We start from the raw sequence: 27,414 nt of genomic DNA, 5'->3' as shown, positions 1-27,414 counted from the left end.
CGTCCATTAGGACTTGTGTAAATTGCAGTCCGTCGATTATAGGATCTAATATCAAGGCAGTCCATCCTGCATTCCGAATACTTCCGGAGTAATCCTGATGGTTGAAGGTGATTGCTTTTAACATCCAATGTCGGGACTCCGCTGGGGTGGACCGTGCGGCGCGTATTTCAATGGGCGCCGCTCTATTTTTCCCTGTTGTCACTTGGAGTGAGTTTACTGTTCTGACCTCTTGTGGGAAATTCTTGTTTTCCGGTGCTCTGCTTGTGGGGTTCGTCATCGTCCTCATTTGGTGTTTCGAGCCCCTTATGTTCGGTGTTAGGTCGGCTGGACTGTTTGAAGACCCAACAATCTCTGTGGGTATGGTTTGCAGGCTTCCTGGGGGTACTATGGATATGGCATATCTTGTCCAAGATTTTGTTTAGATTGGATAGCTCGTCGCTGTTGTCCTTAAGAGGTAGTTTTTTGTTGTTCTGCCGAGAGCTTTTGAATCCGGCGTTGACTGCCGTGCTCTTCGTACTGTTTCCCTTGGTTCGGCGCTGGTCCTTGCTGCGTCGTGGTTTCCCATTTCCATTCCTGACTTCGGACGTACTTGGGTCACTGGTACTGCACCTTGCCAGCCAGCTATCCTCTCCCGCGCAAAAACGGGTCATGAGGCTTGTTAATGCGGCCATTGTTCTCGGCTTTTCTTGGCCAAGGTGTCTGGCGAGCCATTCGTCTCGGACGTTGTGTTTGAAAGCTGCTAAGGCTTCGGCGTCCGGACAGTCGACTATTTGGTTCTTTTTGGTAAGGAACCTGTTCCAAAATTTGCGGGCTGACTCTCCGGGCTGTTGAGTTATGTGACTTAAATCGTCTGCATCCGGAGGGCGGACGTAAGTCCCTTGAAAATTTGCCCGAAACGCATCCTCGAGCTCTTCCCAACTTCCAATGGTATTTTCTGGGAGGCTTTTGAGCCAATGCCGGGCTGGCCCTTTGAGCTTGAGGGGTAAGTATTTTATGGCGTGGAGGTCATCTCCTCTAGCCATGTGTATGTGCAGGATGTAATCCTCAATCTAGACTCCAAGGTCTGTTGTTCCGTCGTATGCCTCTATGTTTACGAGCTTGAATCCCGCTAGAAATTCATGATCCAGCACCTCATCGGTGAAACATAGGGGGTGTGCGGCGCCCATGTATTTGGGTGTGCCGTGATGTTCGAATACTTGACGTGTTGCATTGCTTTCTAGAGCTTGCTTTCTTGGCCCATAGATAGACCTGACTGGGCCATCGTTTTGGTGCGGATCCTTATGCGGATCGCGTGCCGGCTTGTGTGCGGCGCCGCTTGCCGCTCTATGTTTGCCATGTGGTCGTCTATCCGACTGGGCGGCCTCTTTGTTTTTTGATTGTGTGGGCTCTACAGCCTCCTCGTCGAATTCGGGCAGTAGTTTCTGCTTCGGGTAGCTCTTTATTTGGCGACTATCGCCGTATTTATCTCCGGTGTTGAGTACTTTGCTCCATCTCATTCTGAGTGCGTCTTCCGCTGTTTTGAGCTTCCGCTTCTGCTTTTTCAGACTACGTGCAGTCGCGACGAGCCTTTTGTGGAGGTTCTTCTGCTCCAACGATGTGTTCGGCGTGAGATCGTCCGGACTGTTATCTTCGCCGGTGACGGGTTGTTTATCCAAGTTATCCCGTTCGTTGTCCGCCGGTTCGCCCTGCTCTATGGTTGGGTCTGTATGGGTGCTGTCTTTGTCGAGGCGGGACTTTGAGCGGTGCTTACGTCGCCGTTTTGACTGCTTTTCGAGGGAATTATCCTTCACCGCGTCCCGTTGTTCCTCGTTATCGCTTCCTTTAGGTGTATCCACCATATATACACTGTGAGTTGAGGTGGCCTTCTAGTGCCCCGTAGGCGCTGGTTTTTGGTCGTCTCCTGCATCGTCGTCCATACCGTCAATGTCTTCGGAGTCGAAGTCTAGCATGTCGGTTAAATCATCGACAGTGGCTACTAAGTGGGTGGTGGGTGGGCTTTGAATTTCTTCGTCGTCTGCATCCCAACCGTCCTGACCATAATCCGGACAGGGCTCTCCTGATAAAGAGAGACACTTTAGCGAATTCAGGATGTCGCCAAAGGGCGAGTGCTGAAAGATGTCCAGGGCGGTGAACTCCATGATTGGCGCCCATTCGGATTCGATTGGCAGGGGCGTGGAAGGTTCGGAGTCCGGCACCTTGGAGTCACGAGCTTCACGAAGAACAGGGTTGGTATTCGGCTCTATCGATGTAGAGGTAGCAGCTCCCGAGGCGGTGTCCGGCCACCCGTACTCGATCGGCGCAGTCGGCTCCGAGCTAAGGGTCGGAGCGGACACTTGTGCGGCCTCCAGGGCACTATCCAGCAACAGAGCTAGATCATGCCCATCATCACAGTGCGGCGCGCTTGGCTGTGGCTCGAACCCGTCAAAGATCAAGTCTCCACGGACGTCAACCGTATAGTTCAAACTTCCAAATCTGACCTGATGGCCAGGGGCATAGCTTTCAATCTGCTCCAGATGGCCAAACGAATTGGCCCGCAGTGCAAAGCCGCCGAATACGAAGATCTGTCCGGGGAGAAGAGTCTCACCCCGGACTGCATCGTTGTTGATGATCGAAGGAGCCATCGGGCCTAAAGGTGACGACACAGAGGAACTCTCAATGAAAGCACCAATGTCGGTGTCAAAACCGGCAGATCTCGGGTAGGGGGTTCCGAACTGTGCGTCTAGGCGGATGGTAACAGAAGACAAGGGACACGATGTTTTTACCCAGGTTCGGGCCCTCTCGGTGGAGGTAAAACCCTACTCCTGCTTGATTAATATTGATGATATGGGTAGTACAAGAGTAGATCTACCACGAGATCAGACAGGCTAAACCCTGGAAGCTAGCCTATGGTATGATTGTTGTTCGTGCTATGGAGTAAAAACCCTCCGGTTTATATAGACACCGGAGAGGGCTAGGGTTACACAGAGTCGGTTACAATGGTAGGAGATCTACATATCCGTATTGCCAAGCTTGCCTTCCACGCTAAGGAAAGTCCCATCCGGACACGAGACGGAGTCTTCAATCTTGTATCTTCATAGTCTAGGAATCCGGCCAAAGATGATAATTTGGCTATCCGGACACCCCCTAGTCCAGGACTACCTCAGTGGCCACGACCGCTAGCAGCTTGAGGATGAATTAGGAATCTCCGGAATTCCATTGGCTAATTTGCAGCACCTCGACGAGTAGTTTAGCAAAGAGGAATGTACATGTGTTTTGTTTGATCAACATGATGAGAAGGCGCCGCGACGAAGACGCTGGTAAAGAATGTACCATCAAGTTTTCCTTCTGGATAATATCTCGCCTTGAGAACTTGTGCACACAAAAACCTGCCTAGATAATAATCTCCATGCTTGATGAGCCAACAAAGCCTCGTTGAACAAACGGAAGTTGTGGAAACCTGCACCACCCCTATCTTTGGGTTGTAAAAGGTGATCGCAACTTTTTCATCAGTGAACTTTTCCTTATCACTTCGCGGAGCCCCAACAAAAATTTCTCACCATTCTCATGAGACCATCACATACCGAAAATAGTACTTTGAACACACCCATAATATAGGTCAGCAGGACCTGAGCCACCAACCTAATTAGAACCTCTCTACCGGGCTGACGGCTGAGCTAGGTGCTCATCTCCCAACTGAATAAGCCGTTTTGTGACTTGTTTGAAGTTTCTCAAATCTGGCCTTTGACATACGTATTTCCGGAGTTGGGAGACCCAAATACTTCTTCTCGAAGACAGAACTTGTAACACTAAAGATGATGGTCTCGCAAGTGCTATTTCATGTAAAGAGTAACATCAAAGTTAGACGTTGTAGGTCAGAGAAGGATAAAGAAAAACTATTATTTGGGGAGTCGCACAATACGCATGAGTGAAAAATTATTTCATTTTTGTCTTGGGTTACGCCACTATTATTGCATTTTGTCTTTAATAAATGTGAAATTTTCAACTCATCATCCTTTTATTTTCTGCAAGCAATTTCTCAAATTCACGCATTTCATGCATGTGATGGATCATGGAAGTGGTGTATTTGAAGGTGACTCCATCATATGGCGAATGGCAATCCTGTAAAAACGATAATAAAGGAAATATTTGAATGTGTTTATTTAACTATTTTATTAGTTTTCTCGCAAAGAAAAAACACTTTCTTAGCTGGGCCTATATCTATAGCCTGTTTGAGATCTGCCGGGCCGAGTGGTTTCGGCCCCAGGTAAAGGCCAGGCGGGAGCTATAAATTTGATTTATGTTTTGCCGCTCCCCAAACCTAAATAACGTTGTATTTCTTACCAAATTTTCTGTGGGGAGCGTTTCCTACCATATTTGATGGCCGGGATAAGATTGTATCGAATTAAAACTTGACAGCCAGCCGTGCACATAAACGCTGTCAGCAGCTTACAACCCTCCATTTCTGGGCTCTACACCACTACATAAGCACTCCATCTACGGCACCCCATGGCATCATCCACCCCTAATTCCATTGCTGCAAAGCCCCAAGCATAAACAAGAGAAGCCTCGACTAGACAGTAGACACAAACCACACATCGCTCGCCATCCACGACGTACGTGCTGCAATGGCGGGCTGGTCCTCTCTCGCGTACGACCTCGTCATCGAAGTCGGCGACCGTCTCCTCGCCGCCGGCGACCTCGACTTCTACATGAACATGCGGGCCGTCTGCCGCGGCTGGCGTGACGCAACCGACAGCCCTAGGGCCAATCCGGCGGACCCTCGCTTCCTCCTCCGGCAGTGGGTCCTGCTGGACGAGAAGTTCCCAAAGAGGGGTGACGCCCTCGCCGCCGGCGGCCTCTTCCTCAACACCACCACGGGACGCTCCGTCCGCAGAGAGCTCCCATGCCTCCCCAACCACTACTTCGTGACGAGCGCAGCTGGCCTCCTCGTCATGGCAAGCAGGGTCGCTCCACACGCCGTATGCGTCGTCAACCCTATCACGGCTTCCCCCATCACGTTCATGGCGCCCATACCTGACACGGTGCAGCACACCACCGCCTATCTCCACCAGGTTGGCAATGGCATTTCACCCACCCTGGTCCTGGAGATCGGCGTGTCGCGCGACACGGCGTACTCGGCCCAGCCCGACGCCGAGCTCTTCGAGCTGGTGGAGCACACCCTGCTGGACAAGGGGCTCAACATCTGGGGCATCGACTGGCATCAGCAGGGCATTGATGGTCTCATCAGCAGCATCCTCGCCGTCCTTCCTGACGAAATGTCCTCCATCTATCCCTTCTGCTACTTCCTCGGTTCCCCGGGGGATAACCTGCTCGTCGTCCCCCGTCAATGGCCAGCCCAAGGCGTCGAGGTCTTCAAGGTGGACGTGGAAACAATGGAGATCCAGCCGACAAGGTGCATCGGTAATCACGCTCTGCTCCTCGGTGACAACAGATGCCTGTCCGTCGCTGCTGACAAGCTCCATGCTGTCCAAGGCGAGGAGCTCCATTCCATCCGCCGCAACTGTATCTACTACTATGTCGGTGGCGAAGCTCCAGCTCCAGGCATGTGCGTGTACGACCTCACCAATGACAGGGAGGAGCGGCTCGCCCAGTTTGATGCTGGATGGAATGAAACGTGCATCATGGATGAATCGGTCCGTCCCTCCATGCTTCAGAAGCTCATGAACTACTGCACCGATATCACATGGACCCAGATAAGGCAGGAACAGCGTTACCGGCAATGGCACGAGATCTACGAGGCGTTACTACAGAGTCGTGCGTGATTGATCTCTCAAGTTGAGAAATGTGTGCTTAATTATATGCATGGGTTATGCATTCCGAATTTCTGGAGTTGAATTTTCTGAGTTTTCTGTGTGATTTATGTCTATTCGAATCTTGTTGATTCATTTGAGTTGAATATTATTATAATTAGAATCTTTAGTTGAGAGATCAATTGATGAGATTTTCCACTTCCATATATGTTTAAAATCATACTTTTCAATTCATGTTTATTGATTGTGTGAAAATGAAACATGACAGTGCATCAGTTCGTTTATTTGCTAGAGTTTACACCCGTGCTCACATTTCTTTTGGCCAAGCAGGACGTGAGTTTTGGATTCTTCGTCAGAATGATTTCACAAAAGTGGTACGAACATGTACATAGATAATATAAACATGCACTCGCGTAAGCTAATCGACACAGGTTATAGGCGATAGCACATGCATGATGCATGGCAACACAAGATCCCCACTTGTAAGTTAACCTAACGTACGACCATGGTACGATGTTGTCTCTCGATATGCCGACACACATCATCAACATGTTGAAAGGGTGTTAACAGTTAACACATACACACATCATATTATATACTTTTATAGACTTATTGAGGATTTTCACAAGGGGATAGTAAATATACAGTGCATTAACTATTCTTTCATTGCACTGATCCCAAGGATGATGCTGTTCACCCCAGTGATTTTAGACCCATCTCATTATTGAACTGTACCCTAAAGTTCTTAACTAAGTTGCTGGCAAACAGACTACAAAAGAAGATTCTTAAATTGGTCCATCACAATCTATATGGCTTTCTATCTAACAGATGTATACAAGATTGCCTATCTTGGTCCTTTGAATACATCCATCAATGCTATTAGTCAAATAGAGAAGTGGTCCTCCTGAAACTAGACTTTGAGAAAGCATTTGATATGCTTAATCATGACACTATCATAGAGATTCTGAAAGCCAAAGGATTTGGGAGTAAGTGGATCAATTGGATTAAGATGATTTACAACACATCATTCTCATCAGTTCTACTCAATGGGATAGCTGGCAAACAATTCTTATGCAAATGTGGGGTGAGATAGGGTGATACCCTATCACCTCTCATTTTTGTGATTGCTGCAGATCTATTACAATCTATGATGAATGAAGCAATGCACAATTCCCTGGTGGAAGCATCTATGATCCACCAATCAAGCCCAGACTTTCCTATCATTCAATATGCTGATGGCACCATTCTAGTTGTTAAAGCTGAGGCTTCTCAACTGATCCATATCGAAAATCTTCTTCTTCACTTTGCAGCATTTACTGGCCTAAAAGTAAACTACCACAAGTCTACTATGATCCCCATCAACACTACTTAACAGAAGATGCTCTGTTTGTCTGCTATATTGGGATGCCAAATAGGGACCCTGCCTCATTCATACCTGGGCCTACCCCTCAGCTTCCGCGAGCCAAAAGTTGAGGATTACTTGCCTCTTTTGAAAAGAGTGGAAAATAGACTACTGGGGTGCTCAACCTTACTCTCCACTGGAGATAAATTGACCCTCGTTAAGTCAGTTTTCTCCAACATGCCCATTTTCTTCATGTGCTCTCTCAGCTTACCTGCTACTATGGTCAACCAGCTTAATGTTTATCTGAAGAACTGTTTCTGGAGGAAATTTGGATCCCATGAGAGGGGATCAACTCTCATTGCTTGGAATAAAGCTTGTCAACCTAAGGCCAATGGAGGACTGGGAATTTTGGATATTGAGACTCATAACAAAGCACTTCTCATGAAGCATCTCTATAAATGTATGAACAAGGCATATATACCCTGGGTTAATATCATTTGAGAGACTTACTATTCTAGTTCTCTACCTGGAGAGAGCTTGGTTGGCTCATTCTGGTGGAAATCCTTGCTCAGACTTTTTCCTAATTACAAACAGTTTGCCATCTACAAAGCAAATTCTGGAAATGCTACACTTTTGTGGTCTGACAGATGGTGGGATCAACCTTTAGTCACAAAATTCCCAGAGCTTCACTCCTATGCAATAAATAATTTTGAGACTTTGCAACAAGTCCTGATCCGCCAAGATTTGTCAGAACATTTTCATACACCCATGTCACAGCAGGCTTATCATCAATACAATCTTCTACTCCAGCATCTGCAACATAGGCCTACATCTAACACCCCAGATGAATGGATCATACCAGGGTCTAACAAAGGGTACTCATCCATCAAAATGTATCGTCATTTGAGAGGACCAAGCACTGTACACCCTATCTTTCAACAGATCTGGAAAACTTCATGCAGGCTGAGGCATAAGATCTTCATATGGCTACTCCTCCACGACAGGATTAACACAAGGAATCTTCTCAACAGAAAGACCATGCATTTGGACAGCTATAATTGTGCACTCTGCTCTGACAATACTGAGGAAACTCTGCTCCACCTCTTCTGGAACTGTCCATTTGCACTTCAGTGTTGGGATACCATCGTACCTTCAAAACTCAGAGGCATTTCTATATATGATGATTTTCAGTTGGCCATAGCACAACTACCACAAGACTGAGGAAAAAATTAGCCCCAAGATGGCGCATGCACCACTGGCTCTGCAAGTCCCTCCAAGGTGTTGGTTCGTCATCTGTTGGATTACGAAGTGTCTTCACGGCCTTCAATATACCAGCATGTCTGTCATGAATGACACACACGTTTGGTCGGTCCTTCACGATGGCAATTTTCACTTGGCGGAAGAACCATACCCAGCTGAGAAAGTTCTCACCCTCCACAAATGCCATGGCAAGTGGGATGATTTGATTGTTCCCGTCCACACCAATAGCAGTCAGGATTTGCCCTCTATACTGACCGGTCAGGAATGTACCATCCACAAACATAACAGGAGGACAATGCCGGAAAGCTTCGATGCACATAGCAAAAGAGAAGAACACTCGTTTCAACATCTTGAAATCAGGTATACTCAGCAACCTCATGTGTTGTACATTCACATAAGTGCCGGGATTCCTCTCCTTCAGTATGCCCAGGAGACGGACAACATTATCATATGAGTCAAAGAACGTCCCAAACCTTTCCTCCATAGCCTTCTGCTTAGCCCTCCAAGCCTTCCCATAAGGAATGACATAATTCCATCTGACCTTCACTGCTGTCTGGATGTGTTTTGCTTCCATATCTTTCTTCTCTACTATCTCAGTATACATGAGTTGCGCAATGAGACTTGAAGTCAGGTTCGGATGCTTCACCAGCAGGTTCTTCCTCACACAATTATGTGGGATGACAATGGTGACAACCCAGTGGATGTCATACTTCGGCACGTGCGCGTGCACCTTCCCTGGACAACCTATTTCAACACATTTCACGGTATAGTTTGTTGGACTTGATATGTGTGTCTTGAAAACCCTCTGCGTAGACATAGCCCACTTTATCACCGCATACTTCAATTTTTTCTTTGTATCAAACATAGCCCCTATTTGTACTTGGTTCAGATTATACTGCCATGGAGTCTCATGGCCATCGTTCACCGTAAGGCCGGTGGATATGTCCTGCTTCCATGCAGAAGGAATCGGTACCTCAACTTCATCCTCAGAATTTTCAGAATCCAGTTCCTCCACCAATCCATCCTCGTCCTCTTTCTCCATCACCCTCTGCATTTCATCCCCTTCCTCATCCCCATCAGCAAAACCAGAACCAGCTAATATTATCGAATGGCTACTCTGCCCAGTATCAGGACCACAAACATTGTGTGGCACGTAGTCTGACTGTTTCTCGGGTTGGCTACCATCCACATCTTGTGGCTGTGACCCGGATAAAACAATCTCGTTAGCCACTTCACTGCCTTGGCCGGGTTCATACCCCCTGTGGAGTTGTACGGTATTCTCCTCCTTCGGCACAGGTTGCACAAGTGCATATGGGTGGATTCTTCGGTCTCGGCAGCGTCTTAACAGGGACAACCAATGTTGGCTCCTATCTACCGGCATCAACTCCCACTTGACATTTTTCAAGATTTGGTCCACAATGCATGAATACTAACGGAACATACTTCAGGATCCAGCCCGAAACTAGTTGTCAACCGGTACTTCAATTGTCTAATGTCCAGTCTGTCCGGGTCTGCTAGTGTCATGATGCCATTTTTAAACTCGCTAAGATCAACCCCCAACTCATTATATCGAACATTACCAGCGCCGTAGTAAACATTCAGATTTACTGATTCAGACATTTTCACCTGTCAGACATTGCCATCTTCTCATTAATCACAACGAACTATGCGCTAAAATGCCTCCAAAAATATATTAACACTAAAATTCACAATATGACTTATATACACTAACTAAACTATATTAATCACAATATACACTAATATTATCCGCTACACGAACTATGCGCTAAAATGCCTCTAAAAATATATTAACACTAAAATTCACAATATACACTAATATTATCCGCTACACGAACTATGCGCTAAAATGCCTCCAAAAATATATTAACACTCAAATTCACAATATACACTAATATTATCCGCTACACGAACTATGCGCTAAAATGCCTCCAAAAATATATTAACACTAAAATTCACAATATACACTAATATTATCCGCTACACGAACTATGCGCTAAAATGCCTCCTAAATTAAATTAACACCGAAATTCACAACGAACACTAATATTATCCGCTACACGAACTATGCGCTAAAATGCCTCCAAAAATATATTGACACTAAAATTCACAATATGACTTATATACACTAACTAAACTATACAATTTACATAATATTTGTGACGACGTGATTATACCTTCGAAGTGTGTGTCCGCTTCTTGCTTCTCTCTTTGACTCAGCGGCACCGGCCACCTCGCGAAGTACTTGCACCACCGGAGAACGACAACGCCGCCCCCGACGACCGGAGGTTCAACTCCGGTCAGCCCCCAACCTGCTCCTCCTCCTCACCACCTCCTCCTCTGCAGCAGCTGCTACTAGTCACCACCACCTACTACCCGTCCTCCTCTCCACCATGGCTCCTCCTCCCCACCATGGCTGCTCCTCCCCAAACACATCAAAAACTATCCCATAGCAAAAAATAACACCGTAGGCCGGTGGGGATTGCTATGATCTACCGATTCTGTGGGTTGGATTTGCAAATGTGTGGCAAATGGAGGAGATCGGCGCGGGGGGCGAGGTACAGAGAAGAACTGAGAGAGAGAGAAAGGGAAACGAAGAACAGAGCGAACAGCGCAGGGGCGAACGGGTGCTTATCCGCACCTTTTCGGTCGAAGCCTGGCCGAAAAGGCCTGCTTCGGTCCCCGGTGGGCCGAAAACGGCCCAGTTCGGCCGCCCAGTAGCCGAAGCTACTATTTTCGGCCGGGCCCCAGCCAACAGCGAGTTTTCGGCCCAAGCGCGGCCGAAAAGCCTACTTCGGCCATGGCCTGGCCGAAAACTCCCTTTTCGGCCCACTCCTGGCCGACGGGCTACTAGTTTTGCGTTTTTTTCATTCTACGTTATAGTTTCCGAAATTGCTACAAAAAACATGATAGTTTTGAAAAAAAATCGATTTTCAGTTGGCCATAGCACAACTACCACAAGACATAGCATTGGACATCGTTTCTATGGGATGTTGGGGTATCTGGTCCATTAGGAATGACAAAATCTTCAGAGCAGTAGCACCTCACATCCAGGGATGTAAGTTTTATCTCCAAGAAGGCCTATGGGCAGCCCAGATTAAAGCGAAGCACTCCAAAGTTGAAAAGATTCGGTCCTGGATTGAACAAAACATTTAAATAGTTCTCATGTTTCATAAAAATGGCATAGGGTGACTCCTTGTAAGATCAATATGTACATATTCTTTTTTATACATTAATATATATACCGTAGAACTATACTATTGTTCTACGGTTTTACGGTAAAAAAAAACTAAAATATGTCTAGATACATCCATTTCCCCGACTAGTATTTTCAGACGAATGGAGTAATAGTTTTCCTATATCACGGACTACATTTTATGGCCTGCTGCGGGAGACGTTCTCATGCGAGTACGAAAACTATACCGTCCTGGTTAAAAAATGTTAGGTTCGAGCCTTTTCTCGGGCTCAGCCGACACCTTTTCTCTAAAAAGTTCCATTGCCGCCCGCCCGTGTATGCGTGTTCGGATCACAGATAGGCCCATGAAAGAGAGTCTTTGTTTCCTGTCACAGGGACAGAGAAAACCAACATGACGCAGCTGGTAGACTTTGCATGCCGTCCAAATTCCGAAGTGCGAGTGCCAACTCTTCTCCTATGTCAATATCGTCCAACCGCGTAGCAACAATTATGCTTTACCACGTAGCAGCAATAACATTTTAATGCTCGAAATCACCAAGTCAATGTTTTACTGTACGACGTGAGGTTTGTAGGCAGCCTTATTGTCAAGTCCGTTTTTATTTTCCTTTTGCCTTCAAGTCGGGATTATTCAGCCTTCTGATGGTTCTAGCTCCCATTCGATCTCCATGACAGGATCAAGTAAACTCAAAGTATAGTTAGCTAGGAGTTTTCGTGTCATAAACGATGTCCCAGATGTCATACATGAATGTGTATTTGCATTTGAATGGATTAAATAACTTTGGTCAACTGTCAGACAGACGCCGTGCGTAGCCCGGGCCTTGCATGCAATCACGTATCTGAAATTTACAGGTACTGACAATGATCGGGAGAAGCAGTTTGGCTTCTTTTTCTCCCGTTGAATTTACGCAACAGCGGAGGCACGGCATAGATATTCGTCTTTATTTTTCTGTTTTTTTTTTCTCACAATTTGAGAAGTTTGACACTCGAAGAGCAACTCTAGCAGACCCCTCAAAAATTTGACCCGCAAAACGCGTTTGCGGTTGCACGAAGATCCCGTTTGCGGATCGAAAACTAGCGCGGCCGAATAGAACCCATATCTAAACCTGCATAATTTGAAAAAACACTTTCGCGAGGAGAAATTGCACAAACATAGTTCATCACATACCACATAGTTCATCACATGATCAACAAACTACAAGCATAGTTATACTCCCTCCGTTCCTAAATATAAGTCTTTTGAAAGATTCCAATATAGACTACATACGGAGCAAAATGAGTGAATCTACGCTCCGAAGTAGGTCTATATACATCCGTATGTAGTTTGTATTGAAATCTCTAAAAAGACTAACATTTAAGAACGGAGGAAGTACTACATACTACGTTAAACTAGTACTAGAGGGGTCGGATCTGACGGCGGCGAGGTCGCGGCAAATGGACGACGCCGTGAAGGAGCGGACGCTCAATCCTCCTCGCCGGAGCTGCACAGGTCGACGTACACAGCCGCCTGCTCCGCGCGGATGCGGCGCCACTCCTTGACCTTCTCCTTGGCGACGACCGCCTCCCGCCACTGGAGGGCTTTGAGCTCCTCGGCGTGGCGCTGGCGCTCCGCCTCCTCGCGCACGCTCCGCTCGGTGATGGCGGCCGCAATGGCGTCGACGTCGGGGACGTAGTCTTCCGGCCCGATGACTCCACGGCGACCGAGCTCCTCGGGCTCCTCGGGCTCCACCTTCACGGGGACGAGGCGAACGCGTCCGGCTCCTCCGGCTCCTCCTCGTCCTCCGACCACTCCCTCTTCACGGGAAGAAGGCCCGCGCCGGAGGAAGGGGAGCTCCCAGCGTACGAGGACCTCGCGGAGGAGAAGGACGCGCGTCGGCGGTCGTACTCCGCCGTCTCGCTCCGCTGGAAGCTCGCCGCCGGCGACAGGCCACGGTTGGTCCACTTCCAGGCCCCGCGCTTCCGCATGCTGTCAGACCGGACGCGCCGCTCGCGCTCCGGGTTCCTTCCGCCGCCGGATCTACTGCCGGAGCCGCGTCCGGAGCTCCACATTCGGCCTCACATGACGGCTGGAGGCGGGGCGGGTGGTCGCCGGTGGCGAGAAATGTGGAGAGGGGGAAGGGGAATCGCGTGGCTCGGAGGCGGCGAGGGATAGGATTTGGACCCTTAAACGAGTCGCAGAACCGCAGTTATAGCGGTCGGTGCGTGCGGTTTGCGGGCCGCGGCAAAAAATTTTGCGGGCCGGACGAGTATGCGGGCTCTGTTCTGACAGGAAAAATGGGCTGAGCGCGCATACTCGCCGGAGTTTTGCGGGTTTGTGTGTTCTGCGGGGCCTAGAGTTGCTCTAACAAGAAGGGAGCCGTTTACGTACAAGCCGGAGCGAGAACAAACTAAATAAAGTAGAAAATGAATAACAGAGCAAAAAACTCCAGGAGGGCTTGAAGGCAAAAACCGGTCGACACTTCTCCTGTTTTTGCTTTGTATATGCATATAAAATTTGTCTTAAGTCAAACTTTAGAAAGTTTGGTCAACTTGACAAGAAAAAACTATGAACATTTACAATACGAAATCAATATCATTAGATGCGTAATAGAAACAATTCATAATTTCTCTTAAAAGAAATTGTGCTATATAACTCTAGTATTGAAGATATTCATATTTTTTAATATAAATTTGATTAACTTTATATAGTTTAATTTAAAAAAAATTATATGCGAAATAAAAATAACGGACGAAGTAGGGGCAAAAGAAGGCCAGTCAGTAGCGAAAGTGCTATTCTGAGCCCGAGTTCAGATGCACCTGTTATCCTAGCCGTTCTTTAGCGCCAAGATTCGCATCCCCCTGTGTATTTCAGAACGTATTCTCAGTACTAGTGGATGCTTTTTCAAAGGACAGGGCCCACCCACCTACCCGCATTGAGTGTAACGGCCGTCACACTCCGTTCGCTGGCTCAGATGCACGCGGCCGGCATGAGCCACGGCTCAGACGTTGGTGAGCTAACGTCCGTTCCCATACCCCTTTTTGTATTATATATGTGATGAATCCAGCAGCTTGCTCTGGAAGATTCATTTGAGCCGTCCCCTCTGTCCCCCCAACCTCATCATCTTGTCTTCCTGTTGGACCGAGCAGACCGGCGACCATGGCGTCTTCTTCTTCTTCCTCGCAGCAGGAGGCAGTGCTTCCGCTGATCCCCTGCCCCGACTGCAAAGACAAGGTGGTCACCTACATGTGCGTCAGGAAAGATGTAAGCCCCCATCTGTCCTGAAGAACATCCATTTCTTCAGATTGGTTATTCCTCTGTTCCCCATATGTCAGTTTCCGTGGACAACAAGAAAATGTAGACTTGACATACAAAACAGTTTGTACTAACCGAGCAGCCACAGACTATTTCTTGCATGCATTTAATCCTCTCCACATTAACCCGACTCTTGCCATATCTGATCCCAAATCCCTTTTCCCATGAATACAAATTGTAGAAGTTATACGCCTCTCCAACTGAGTCAAATGTCGTGCCGATAGTCGGTGTGACCACATTATCTCTTGGATTCTCCGCATAGTTTCGAACAGCCTTCTCAAATGCACTTACACGGTTTTGGCAAGGCAGACGACTTGGTGCAGCAGCACCAATCCTTAACCTGCAGTCACATAGCACGATTCAAACTTCAACAAAAATGTACATTCTTTTTGCTGTCAACACATTTAAAAATTCTGTGCCTCCACCATGCCACACTATGTCTTCGCCCTCAATCAGGACTAACGTCACCGGAAACACAGACTGGGTACCAACACAACGCAACAACGAAGTCAGACTACAGCTAACATTTTGTTCACAAGAAAACCACTCGATGATCTTCAAGATAGATATAGAGTGGATTTTAAAAACAAATGCAGTTCAGAGAATATCCGAGACATAAGGATGATGAATATGGAAAAAAAAATCTAATGCTAACCAGAATGACTACCTTTTTTTGGCATGAACATGCTAGCCGTTCGTGCCCTAAATCATTTTATCATGAGTACACATCTCAAGCAACGACATAACAGTTGACTAACTTCTCGGAAAATATTGCGCCAGCCAAATGAAAAAGAGAATGAACAAACCAGCCAACGCACGCTGGAACCAATGCATACACACTGCACCCCTAAAGTCGACAGAAGAGCATGCTAGCTCTACGAGAAACAAAAAACGGAGCACAAACTGAGACCTGGGCCTGACAATCAGACACCAGCTGCAGTGCCAGTTCCTCAGTGTGCTTATCATCTAAAGTGAATTACGTATTACAAATACCTAACGATGGGACGCATGGGCAGAACTACATAATTATGTTCGAGCACCTCAATTAATGTTAACTAGCACAATTACTAAAACCAGGGGGAGACATTGATGTTTCCCCTCATCACAAATGAACCTGACATGTTTGGGAATGTTTTCACCAATAACTTTAGCTCCCAAATTCACAGTGTCTACTACTCTCGCTCACACAGCTAATGTGCTCCCTCACAGCTACTCCCTCCGTTCCGAATTACTTGTCTTGAATTTGTCTAGATACGGATGTATTTAGACTCATTTTAGTGTTAGATACACCCGTATCTAGACAAATCTAAGACAAGTAATTCGGAACGGAGGGAGTACTTCTCATCAAATCATGTCATACCAGAGTTGCCAGTTCTAACAACTACTGCTCAATTATCCAGGTTCTAGTTCAGATATTCCGTTGTTTCGTCATTCAAACCTCCAAGTAATTTCAGTACCTTCTACTTTACTACACAATTTCAGTCCAGTCGAAAACAACAACATATTCAGATCATGCTCACCCCAGGGGCTCATCATTTAATCTTGTACATCTGGACGCCATGCACTAACCTCTTATTCCAACCAGGAGCTTGTGGGTTCATCTTCCCTGTAGATAGCTCCAAGCTTGGTGGTGACACGTCCCTCCTCTCCTGCGCTGCCTCAGTCTCCATCAAGATCTGCGCCTCCCCTGTACCTGCGGGCTGCTCCTCAGCCGGCGCCTGCTGTCCACCTGTCCCCTGTGCCGCCAGTGGATGCTCCACCACCATCTCCGCATCGACCCCGTCCGCCGCCACCGGTGCCGGCACCAAACTCTCCCCAACCTCTTCAAGGAAAGTCGATCTGCTCCAAGCACACGCAAATCCCCTCGGAATCAACACATTTCCAGACTGAAATCCGCAACAACGAAGCCAAATAGATAGGATTACATACCCGTGCAGAGGCTGCATCAGGAACTCCATCCTTGTCGCCCTCACCGTCGCCGCCGCCACCGCCGCCGCACACCACCAGGCCTTCGAAAATTAGGTCAGCTCTGCCCTATCCGAAGCCACCAGACCGGCCACTTAATTCCTATCATGGGCCCATCGAACGGAAAACCCCACATTCGGGGCCACGGACTAGACGTCAAGTAACTGTTCTGATCCTCGGCCCAAATCGTCAAGCGCAAACGGACGTTCCTGCGCCCGTCAAAATGCGGCTCACCACCCACGCCTGTCATCTACGTATTTCTCCACAGTGCACATTTCCTAACTCGCCCAGGTGGCCCGTATTGACAACTGGCACAGATCTCCATGCTTCAACCAACGTCCTAGATAACGGCCTCATATGAGCTCGAGCATAGAAAATCCACGTCCAAGTCAGTAGGCTGTTTTGCCTGGAGGTCGAAGGCAACTTGTAGCCGCAGAAGCGTGATCACTCTCAACAACTTCAGCGTATATGGTGAAAATTAATTGTTCACGGTATAAATCATGACGTGGCCAGTACATTTATATTTGCGTACATATGTTACATGAAAAACCAAGATCAGCTGTAACTTGACCTGCAACTAATGACTATGAGTCTTCACCGTAGCCTATCGTTTTTTCCCGAAACCCTAACCTCCCTCGCGGCGACTAGGGCAAGGCGAACTTGACGGCGGCCGCTGATCTCTTCGGCGGGCCGCTTCCCTGATCCCGGCGACGATGGCAACATCCAGCGCGGGCAAGGACACTCAAGGCACTCAAGGAAGGGGCGCGGTCTCACCTCGATCTGCCAGAGCGCAGATGGAGGAAGCGCTCGGAAAGCTCGACATCTCGGAGGAAGAGGCAACGCCTCTGGTGATTGACGACACCGACGACGGTGTGGCACCAAAGTGGCTTCTGGCAGGCAAGGTTCTCCATCGCAATCTCCTACACATCCAGACGATAACCAACGCCCTACGTCCGGCTTGGGGAAACCCTAGGGGCCTGGCTATCCGTCCTTTGGGAGAGAACATGTTCGCAGCAGAGTTTGAATCAAAGAGGGATCGTGATCGTGTGTGGGAGGGATCTCCCTGGCACATTAGCAAGCATGCGGTAATCTTGGAGGAATTCCAAGATCACATACAGCCATCGGAGCTGAAGTTTGATAGGCTGCCGGTTTGGGTACGGGTTGCTAACCTACCCTACAACCTGAAGAATGAGACGAGGGGCTTGGCCATAGCACGCCAGTTAGATCCACAAGCCTTTGTCGTCCAGATTGATCCTGTGGGGGGCTACTTGAGAGCTCGGGTCACCATTGACGTGACAAAGCCCCTTCGAAGATGGATCTTAATTGAATCGGCCAAGAGAAACAAGACGGACAGCTATTCCATTGAGTATGAGTGTATCCCGCACTTTTGTTTCTCTTGCGGTCGTTTGGGACATTCGGATTTGTTTTGCCCTACACCTGGAACAAGGGATGAGAAGGGAGACCTGCCCTTCAAACCCAGCCTACGGGCCCCGGAGGACAGGCAGAAAACCAATTCTGGGGAGTCTTCGTTCAGGAAGAATAGTGATCCACAACCAAGTACAAGAGAATCACGCTCTTCCACCTCCAACCAGAACAAGGGTACTAAGGTCACCTCTCCTGCCAAAACCAATGCACCGATTAAACGCAAGGACGGGCCTCAGAACATAAAAGTCTACCGCAAGGTCGTCTTGGCCCCATTGGCCATTACTGAACGTGGGGAGATGCAGACCGGAGGGGAGACTGAGCAGGTGGCTATGGTCATCTCAGAACAGCAAGTTGGAGACTTAGGGGACACCTTCCAGGAGAGGGAACCCAAGAAAAAGAGACCAACACCACCATCGTCAGAATCAACGGCGGCGGCTGCGGGACAGCCCTGCCCGAGCCAATGAGTGCTCTAAGTTGGAACTGCCGAGGGCTTGGGAACCCTTGGTCAGTTCGAGAGCTTCGCAAAGTTGTGAAGCAAGAAGCTCCCGCCCTTTTGTTTGTCATGGAAACCAAAATCAAGGGCAAGTGTGTGGAAGATTTGAAGTTTACTTTGGGCTTTTCAGGCTGTTTTGCTGTCGACAGTGACGGGTTGAGTGGAGGAGTTGGCCTCTTTTGAACAAAGGAGGTTGCGGTCTCTCTGCAAAGCTTCAGTTTATCTCACATTGACGTCAAAGTCGACAAAGATAATAAGAGTTGGCGCTTTACGGGGTTCTATGGTGAGCCCAGAGTGGCCAATAGACACATTAGCTGGCAGGTTTTACGTACATTGTTTGCTGTTCAACATGAAGCGTGGATCTGTATGGGTGACTTCAACGAGACGCTGCATGGGGATGAGCACTTTGGAGCCAATGCAAGACCGGAGAGGCAAATGCGCGCATTCAGGGAAGCTGCGGCAGATTGTGCACTCCTTGATGTGGGGTGGTGGGGTGTCCCTTTCACATGGGATAACAGGCAGCAGGGAGACGCGAACGTGAAGGCTCGACTAGACCGTGCTCTGGTCGACTCTTCGTTCCTCGACCTGTTTGAGTTTACAAATGTAAAACACTTGAGTAGCGTGGAATCGGATCACTGTTATGTACTAGCTGAGTTCAGAGTTTCAGCGGCGACCGGCTGGACTCGAGCCCAACGCTCTTTTCGCTATGAAAATGTATGGCAGAGCCATTCGGACTATGATGAAGTGGTCCGTGCGATGTGGCGCACGGGATCTGGTCAAAGGGGACTACAAGGTGTGATTGAGGCTCTAAACGTGGTACAGTCTCAGTTGGGCGATTGGGGCCAACGTGAGTTTGGAAACATGCAGAAGAAGAAATCGGTTGGGCGATTGGGGCCAACGTGGTACAGTCTCAGTCGCCGGCTTCAAAACCGGTTGGACAAACTACGGATCGCCTCAGTGGGTCGAGGCCCTAATAAGGAGGAAGCTAGCGTAGCAAAGCAATTGCGGGAGGCCTTGCGACAAGAAGAAATCTGGCTCAAGCAACGTTCTCGTGTGTCGTGGCTACGGGAAGGAGATCGGAACACCGGTTATTTCCAAGCCCAGGCAGCATAAAGAAAACGTATTAACAGGATTACCTCGCTGGAGGCGGATGACGGACGTGTATGCACCGATCCAGCGGAGGTGAAGGCGGAGATCATGGGTTTCTACCAGGCGCTATACCTTTCTCAAGGTTATGCGCCCATGGAGGAGTTGCTGGACTGCGTTCAACCTCGAGTGTTAGAAGCGATGAACCAAGTTTTGCAAAAGGAATATGTGGCAGCCGAGGTAAAGGAAGCGCTTTTCCAAATGGCACCGTCCAAGGCTCCTGGAGTGGACGGTTTTACGGCGGGTTTCTACCAACGACATTGGGACGTCCTTGGTGATGATATTGCCCAAGCAGTTCTGGGATTTCTAAACGGTGGTGAGCTACCGCTGGGACTTAATGACACAGCTATTACATTGATTCCTAAAGTCCGTAATCCGCAGAAAATTTCACAATATAGACCAATTGCTCTATGCCCGGTGCTTTATAAGATTGCTGTCAAGGTCGTGGCTAATAGGCTTCGGCTTATCCTTGATGATGTTATAGGGGAGGAGCAAAGTGCTTTCGTACCGGGCCGTCTAATAACGGACAACGTACTGGTTGCTTATGAATGTGTCCATGCCATTCGCGGAAGGAAAAAGGGCAACAATGCAAGTTGTGCGATCAAACTGGACATGTTAAAGGCTACGACCGGGTGGAGTGGCACTACCTCGAAGCAATGTTGTTCAGATTGGGCTTAGGGGATCGCTTTATCCGACTCATCATGAAATGTGTCACCTCCGTCTGGTTCACGATCAAGGTGAATGGGGAGCTCCTACCGTTCTTTGATCCCACGAGGGGTCTCCGTCAGGGCTGCCCCATGTCCCCATACCTCTTCCTTATTTGTGCACAAGGCCTCACTTCCCTCTTAAACCACTATGGAGGTGCATATATCGACAGAGGTGTTCGGGGAAGTATACATGCGCCTTGGGTTAATCATCTTTTATTTGCTGACGACAATCTCATCTTCCTCAGTGCAAATACCCAAAGTGCAGACAGGCTCAATGAAATTCTCTGGATTTATGCCGAGTGCTCGGGCCAGGCAGTTAACCGAGAAAAGAGCTTTATTTTCTTCAGTGCAAACACAGGACAGCCCAGCAGAGAGATCCTCAAAAACTCTCTCGGAATTATGGTGGAAGCGTTCTCCGAACGCTATTTAGGGCTGCCTACTGCCATCGGAAGAATCACTAGCGGCACCTTCAACCACACCGGCGATCGTGTGCGCAATAAGATAGGTGGATGGTCTGAAAGGAACCTTGCGTGTGCAGGGAGGGAGGTCCTCATAAAAACCGGTGCACAGGCCATACCAACCTACAGCATGAGCTGTTTTTTGTTGTCAAAGAAAGTATGCAAGAGTATCACGCCCCCCATGGCTAAATATTGGTGGGGCAGCTCCCTCGACAAAAGATCTATGCATTGGATGTCCTGGGACAAGCTGACAGTGCCAAAGGTCAAGGGAGGCATGGGTTTTCGAGGCCCTGAGGTGTTCAATCTTGCTATGCTCGGCAAGCAGGGCTGGCGCGTTTTGACACACCTGGACTCCTTGTGTGCCCGGGTTCTAAAAGAAAAATACTTCCCTCATTCAGATTTCTTACACGCCACGGCGCCGGCTCGGGCTTCAGCTACATGGAAGGCCATAGTGGCTGGCTGGAAGGCGTTGGAAGAGGGTTTGATCCACAGGGTCGGCGACGGAACCACAATCTCAATCTGGACAGACCCGTGGATACCAAATACCACATCCTTCAAACCTAGCGGTCGCATAGGAGATGCCCCGCTTACAATAGTCTCAGAACTGATTGATGGTTATACAGGAAGGTGGAACATGGATCTAATCCGCCAAAATTTTAATCCCCCTGATGCGGCAGCAATCTTTAACATTCCTCTACGGGTGGTAGGCAGTGAGGACACTTTAGCATGGGCTTTGGAAAGGTCAGGACATTACACTGTCAAATCGGCGTATCGATCTCTCATGACTCGCAACGAGCTTAGTTCTCCAGAGGAAGGGACGGTAACGGAGGCATCACCGAACAACAAACAGTTGTGGACTGCACTTTGGAAGCTCAATGTGCTACCAAAGATCAGAGTATTCTGGTGGAGAGCCCTCCGCGGGATCCTACCAGACTATGCGACTCTACATCATCGGCACATCAAAACGAGTGGCCGATGTGATATTTGTCAAGCTACAGATGAAGATCTGAAGCATGCTTTGGTGACTTGCACGCATGCAAGCATGTTTTGGGTGGCAGCTAGAGATCAATTCGACTTATAGCTACCGCGGCTACACCAAGACACTTGGGCTCGCGACATCACACTCGACAAGATGCTCTCTGATGATGCACGGTGCAAGATCATCACCATCATGCATTCCATTTGGACTTCGAGGAACAAGTGGACACATGAACAGCAGGGGTTCGATCCCACTATGGCCATGAAGTGGGTGCAGGAGACACTGTCTATTCTTGATATACCACGCCAACGGGCCCGGACGGGTGGCCAGTGCTGGCGCCCCCTGAAGCGGCATGGATCACCATTAACACTGACGGATCAGTGTTCGACGACCGGGCCAATGGAGGGGCGGGGGGAGTTGCACGATCCCATCTGGCTTTCCAAGGAGCTTGGTGCAAGCCTCTGCCGGGGGTCTCGGATCCTTTCATTGCCGAGCTTTTGGCTTTCAGGGAGGGGGTAATTTTGGCTCAGCTCCGAGGTTACTCACATGTGATAATGGAGGTTGACTGTCTTCACTTGGTTGATCTCTGGAACTCGCGAGGCAATTCCGGATTGATTGCTTCGCCTATCTTTAGAGAATTATTGGACATTGTACCACATTTTATTTCCTTTTCGGTTCGACATGTCGGTAGGGACTTGAATGTGCCGGCCCATCTCTGTGCTCAGCGTGCCTGTACGCTTGATGGGACGGACAGTTGGCTAGATGTCAGCCCAGATTTCCTACGTGCTAGCCTACGGGCAGACTGTAACCGACTTTTGTTATTCTGAATAAAGTCCTAAATTCGATGCAAAAAAAATGACTATGAGTCTTTTGACTACCGAGAGTTTTAGACTTTTTAGTAACAACCCATCGTTTCAATCGTTTTCTTTTTCTTTTGAGAAACCATCCTTTGACTTATTCGCGCTACTTTGAGAGTATGTCAACGATCCAGTTGTATCGCGAAGTAAATCCAAGAGTACTTTCTGCATGTTTTTTTTCCTTTGCACATATCTTATCTTCAAACAACGCTCACCCTTTGTAAGGCAAGACGGGACGGTCGTGACAATCATTAGGATTAACTAATAATAGTTGACCAGGTTAAATGTCAAAATTAACCAGCAAGCAGGAAAAATTCTGTCATATAAACATGAAGAGTTCTTTTCCATAAAGCCCAAGTTCAGCTGCATGCAGACCAGTTCGTTGTAAATTTGACGAATTCCGACCTTTGCACACTGAAAACAGATGTATTCACATCTTTTTTTATTCCCTCTAGTTCCCTAGAGAACCTGTCATCTGGACACATGAGGAAAAAAAAAGATTTAACCAGCTGTATACTATATAGAGCACAGTTTTCTTGTGTAGCTGAATCTAGGTTCAATAAATATTTCTCATCTAGCCGATTTGTAAGGTGTGTGTGTGTGTCCCTGGTTGAGCCATAATACACTAGCCAATTTTCTCAGCTTTGAGAAGGTTCGAAAAGGGAATTTTCTTTTTCTTTCTTCTCTATGTTTTATTTATCGGTTATAACAAAATATTTTGGTATATTTTTATTTTACTATTTGATATTTTTATTTTATTTTATCACACTTTAGATTATAAAAATAATATTAAGAACTGTGAACATTTTTAAAATTCATGAATAATTATTAAATTCACAATTATTTCAAAATTTCATGAACGTTTTTAAATTTGTGAATCTTTTTAAAATTCAAAAAAACTTGTTTGAAGTCCATGAATACTTTTAAAATTTGCCATCATTTTTCTAAAATTTAAGGTTTTTCCAATTTGAAATATTTTTTAGAATCCAGGATTTACTTTTTCAAAATTAGTGAACAAAAGATGATAATTAGTTTCTTCTGAGCTAGCAGTGGATTGAACGGAAAAAAACTAAGCAAGCGGGTGGAACAAGGAGCCAAGCTGAGTGAGGGAGAGCTTCATGGGCCGCCCCATGTGAGCGTTATAGCAGCAATTTAGTTTTAGCATGAGAAAGGAGCTCCTACGGGACTCACACAAGTACCACCGGGTAAACACTCATGCCAACATGTATGCACACCACAATCACACATTGAACAGGTCAATTGTACACTCGAAAAAACTACAATCTCTAACAACAGCTCAACACGATATATAAATAAATAAAAAATATCATCAAAAAATAATTAGAACTCAAGCCAACACAAATGATATAAAAACAAAACAACTAACTACAATAACCTGCTTGGGAAAAAGGAATTAATCTCACATGTAAAGAATCGCCGCGCTTGATCCCAAATGTGAAGAATCGGCGCGATGAAGCTCACGAGTTAGCCTCTATAATAGTCATAAGTCAAGGTTGCTGAAGTAACAAGAGATGTACGTATCCGAGTCATTAAAATACTACACCTTGCCTGCAGCGTGGAACATCCTTCGCCGTGCGGTATCCATTGCCCAACAGAGCATCGCGGTCAGACTATGATCGATGCTGGGTCGGTAGAGGTAGGTCGACACAGTCTTTGCATATCACTGGTAGTAGTACTGTAGACTGTAGTGTGTGAAGGAGTGGATTTATTTCAGTTTTCTTAAGGAAGAAAAACCATTAATACTCACATTGCGCAACCTCGGTCTTGCGGCTAACTGTATACTCCTGGTACTACCTCTGTAAACTTTTATAAGATCTTTTAGAAAATAAGAACGTTTCTAACCGATCCACTATAACCGGTTATGGAAGAATGTTAGCTTTTTACTCCACTAATCGGCACCTAGCCAATCCCCAATCCGGCCTAATGTAGTTAATTTTACTCTTATCCCTAAACATTTCCCGATTTATATTCACTCTCTCCTTCGCCGACTAAAACGGCGCGGCTCTCTTCTGCTGTCTTTCCCTTCCCTACCACGCCGCATCTTCGCCCCCGCAGCTCCTCCTACCCCTCCCCTCCCTGCCGGCATCGGTCCGCCGCTGAGGAAGCCTTGTAGGCCTTCGCCGCTGTCCTCCACCACCTCTCGTCACGTTGCCGGCCAAAAATTGAGAGGATTTGTGGCTCCTGTCGCCACCGCCGGATTTGGTGTTTCCGGCCGGCGGCTGCGTCTTGCCATGGCACTAGTCCAGAACCGGGCATTAGCACCGGTTCGTAAGGCCCTATAGTGCCGGTTACATAACCGGCACTAATTTGTGGTCACTAAAGGCCCCCCCTTTAGTACCGGTTCAGCACGAACCGGTGCTAAAGGGCAACCACGTGGCACGAGCCAGCTCCGGGGGCCTGGAGCCCTTTAGTACCGGTTGGTAACACCAACCGGTACTATAAGGTTTGGTGGGTTTTTAGTTTTATGATTTCTTTTTCATTTAATTTTGTGTTTCCATTTTAATTCTTTTTCGTTTGCTGGTATTTTACGATACTACACATTGTGCACGTTATGCATATATATATATATATATATATATATATATATATATATATATATATATATATATATATATATATATATAAATAGAATTTCTAGTAAAACCAATCATCGAGTTCAACATTATTGTCATGATATATTATAAGCATTCATATATAACACCACAAAAGCAAATCACTTAAGTTCAGAACGAAGAACACAGACATGAAAGGACAAGTACTAATTAAGAGCAGCATGAAGAACTAGCTGAATCACTCCTGCTAGCTACTCTATCTCTGGTAAAATAGCATAAAACAATATAGACCCTGACTCTCCATTATGAAGAATGGCGATCATCCTGTCTCCAATTCTTGCCCTTCGCTGCTCATTGCTTCCAAGAAGCTCCTTACGACTATCCATACATTTTTTCCATTCTTTGATTCTTATGTCTCCACTTCTTTTAGAAACCCGGTATGGACAGTTGAGATTCGTAGGACGACCTGGTCGTATATTCAAAACATGAAGGCTACCATGCGTATACATCAGATGAGGCACACAATCATTCGGGATTATCTGTTGAAAAACATAGTAATAACTTCGTAGTTAGCAATGATGTACTAGTTTTAGAAGTGTGCAAAAAGATGCACGGATGTTGTACGTAATAATAAAAAATAATCTTACTAGGGTATCTCCATGATATTTACCGTAGTTCAACACGTGCACTAGTGGCACGTATTGACCATAATATTGAGGAGTTTGATTGTAGATATTGTAATTCTCAAGATCAGTACAAAATCCGACCAGATGATTTTTCTCCTGATAAGTTAATTCGGAGCCTTCGGTGTAGTACGTTCTGTCTACCATCTTCCGCACATTCTTTGAAGAATGAAAATAAGCTGTCAATGGAGATAAGTTGTCAACTATATATTTTGAAATAAACAATATAAATTACTTAATAACTATGTTTAGCTCACATGAGGGAAGAACTGGAGGTGTATCCACAAGGACCCAAATCGAAGGTGTCTCTTGCTCGATTGTAGGATCACCAAGATCCATGGTGACAAGCATACCCTCATCAAGACTATACATCTTGCAAAATGCATCCCAATTTTTGCAACCAAAATGGGTTACACTCTGAGCATTGTACAACTTTACTTGAAAATCCACACCATGATGGGTACTTAGGATAATTTTTTTGGTTTCGAAATTTTCATGGTCTTCAAAACCCATCCTCTCCAAGACATAGCGTCTTGCGAAGCATGGGATAAGCTAGTCGAATTGAAAAAGATGAAAAATACACGTTAAAATAGTTGAAGTCGTGCTTAATTACGAAAAAAACTATTGTCGTCGTTGCGTACCGTATGAACATCGCAGGTCTCCTCGACCTTAATGCTGAAGCGTCGATCTTCGTCCAGCTCAATGAACCTGTCGCACATACCTCGGTCATCGTAGCACCAGTCGCACTCCCCCGGGCGGTTTTCGTCGTCCGATGAGTACGACATTTCCGGCCTACGTTCATAATTCAAATATTAAACTAGATCATTATTATTAATCACGGGTTGACTATCGATGATCGATGTACGTACGTAGCTCCTCTTTCATTCCCGAATGCATTATTATACCAAATTGTCTAGCACACGGGAATGAAGGAGAACTTATCCAATATGAGCATTCAATAAGCAAAACCAAATCATAAAATAAGCAAAACCAAATCATAAAATAAAGTATAGTATTCAAATTAGCATGCATTCAATAATTATAAGCAAAAATACATCATCTCTTAAGAACAAATAAATAAGTAGTACTTACTAAAAACAAACTAATTCATTATATAGTAAAATAAATTAGTTTATTAAAATCTATTAACAGAAAAATCTATTAATTCAACTAGTTCAACTAAGCATTTACTAAAAATAAACTAGTTATATTAATTCAACTAGTTCAACTAATTAAGCATTTACTAAAAATAAACTAGTTATATTAATTCAAC

At 46.6% G+C, this 27,414-nt stretch overlaps 1 protein-coding gene across 1 annotated transcript; it reads right to left on the bottom strand.

Annotated features, from left to right (window-relative positions):
* Positions 1–14,295: 14,295 nt before the first annotated feature.
* On the bottom strand, positions 14,296–16,921 carry LOC119303084. The gene is made up of 4 exons (XM_037580179.1): positions 16,785–16,921; positions 16,425–16,694; positions 14,931–15,195; positions 14,296–14,782 (listed from the first exon to the last, which is right to left on the bottom strand). The coding sequence occupies exons 1-4, from the start codon at positions 16,811–16,813 to the stop codon at positions 14,492–14,494; spliced, it is 855 nt and encodes a 284-aa protein (XP_037436076.1). The 5' UTR covers positions 16,814–16,921; the 3' UTR covers positions 14,296–14,491.
* Between the last annotated feature and the right edge of the window lie 10,493 nt (positions 16,922–27,414).

The sequence above is a fragment of the Triticum dicoccoides genome, chromosome 1B, assembly GCF_002162155.2.
Source record: "Triticum dicoccoides isolate Atlit2015 ecotype Zavitan chromosome 1B, WEW_v2.0, whole genome shotgun sequence".
Lineage (NCBI taxonomy): Eukaryota > Viridiplantae > Streptophyta > Magnoliopsida > Poales > Poaceae > Triticum > Triticum dicoccoides.
The sequence above is the reverse complement of the archived record's forward strand: the minus strand, read 5'-3'. Positions and strand labels throughout refer to the sequence as shown.

Bases quoted from the DNA above. Each gene is read 5' to 3' on its own strand.
- LOC119303084 (XM_037580179.1), bottom strand. From the start codon at position 16,813: ATGGAGTTCCTGATGCAGCCTCTGCACGG. The intron at 16,695-16,784 runs GTATGTAATCCT...TGCTTGGAGCAG, and splicing joins CTGATGCAGCCTCTGCACGG to ATCGACTTTCCTTGAAGAGG. The intron at 14,783-14,930 runs GTTAGTACAAAC...ACGCACATGTAG, and splicing joins AAATAGTCTGTGGCTGCTCG to GTGACCACCTTGTCTTTGCA.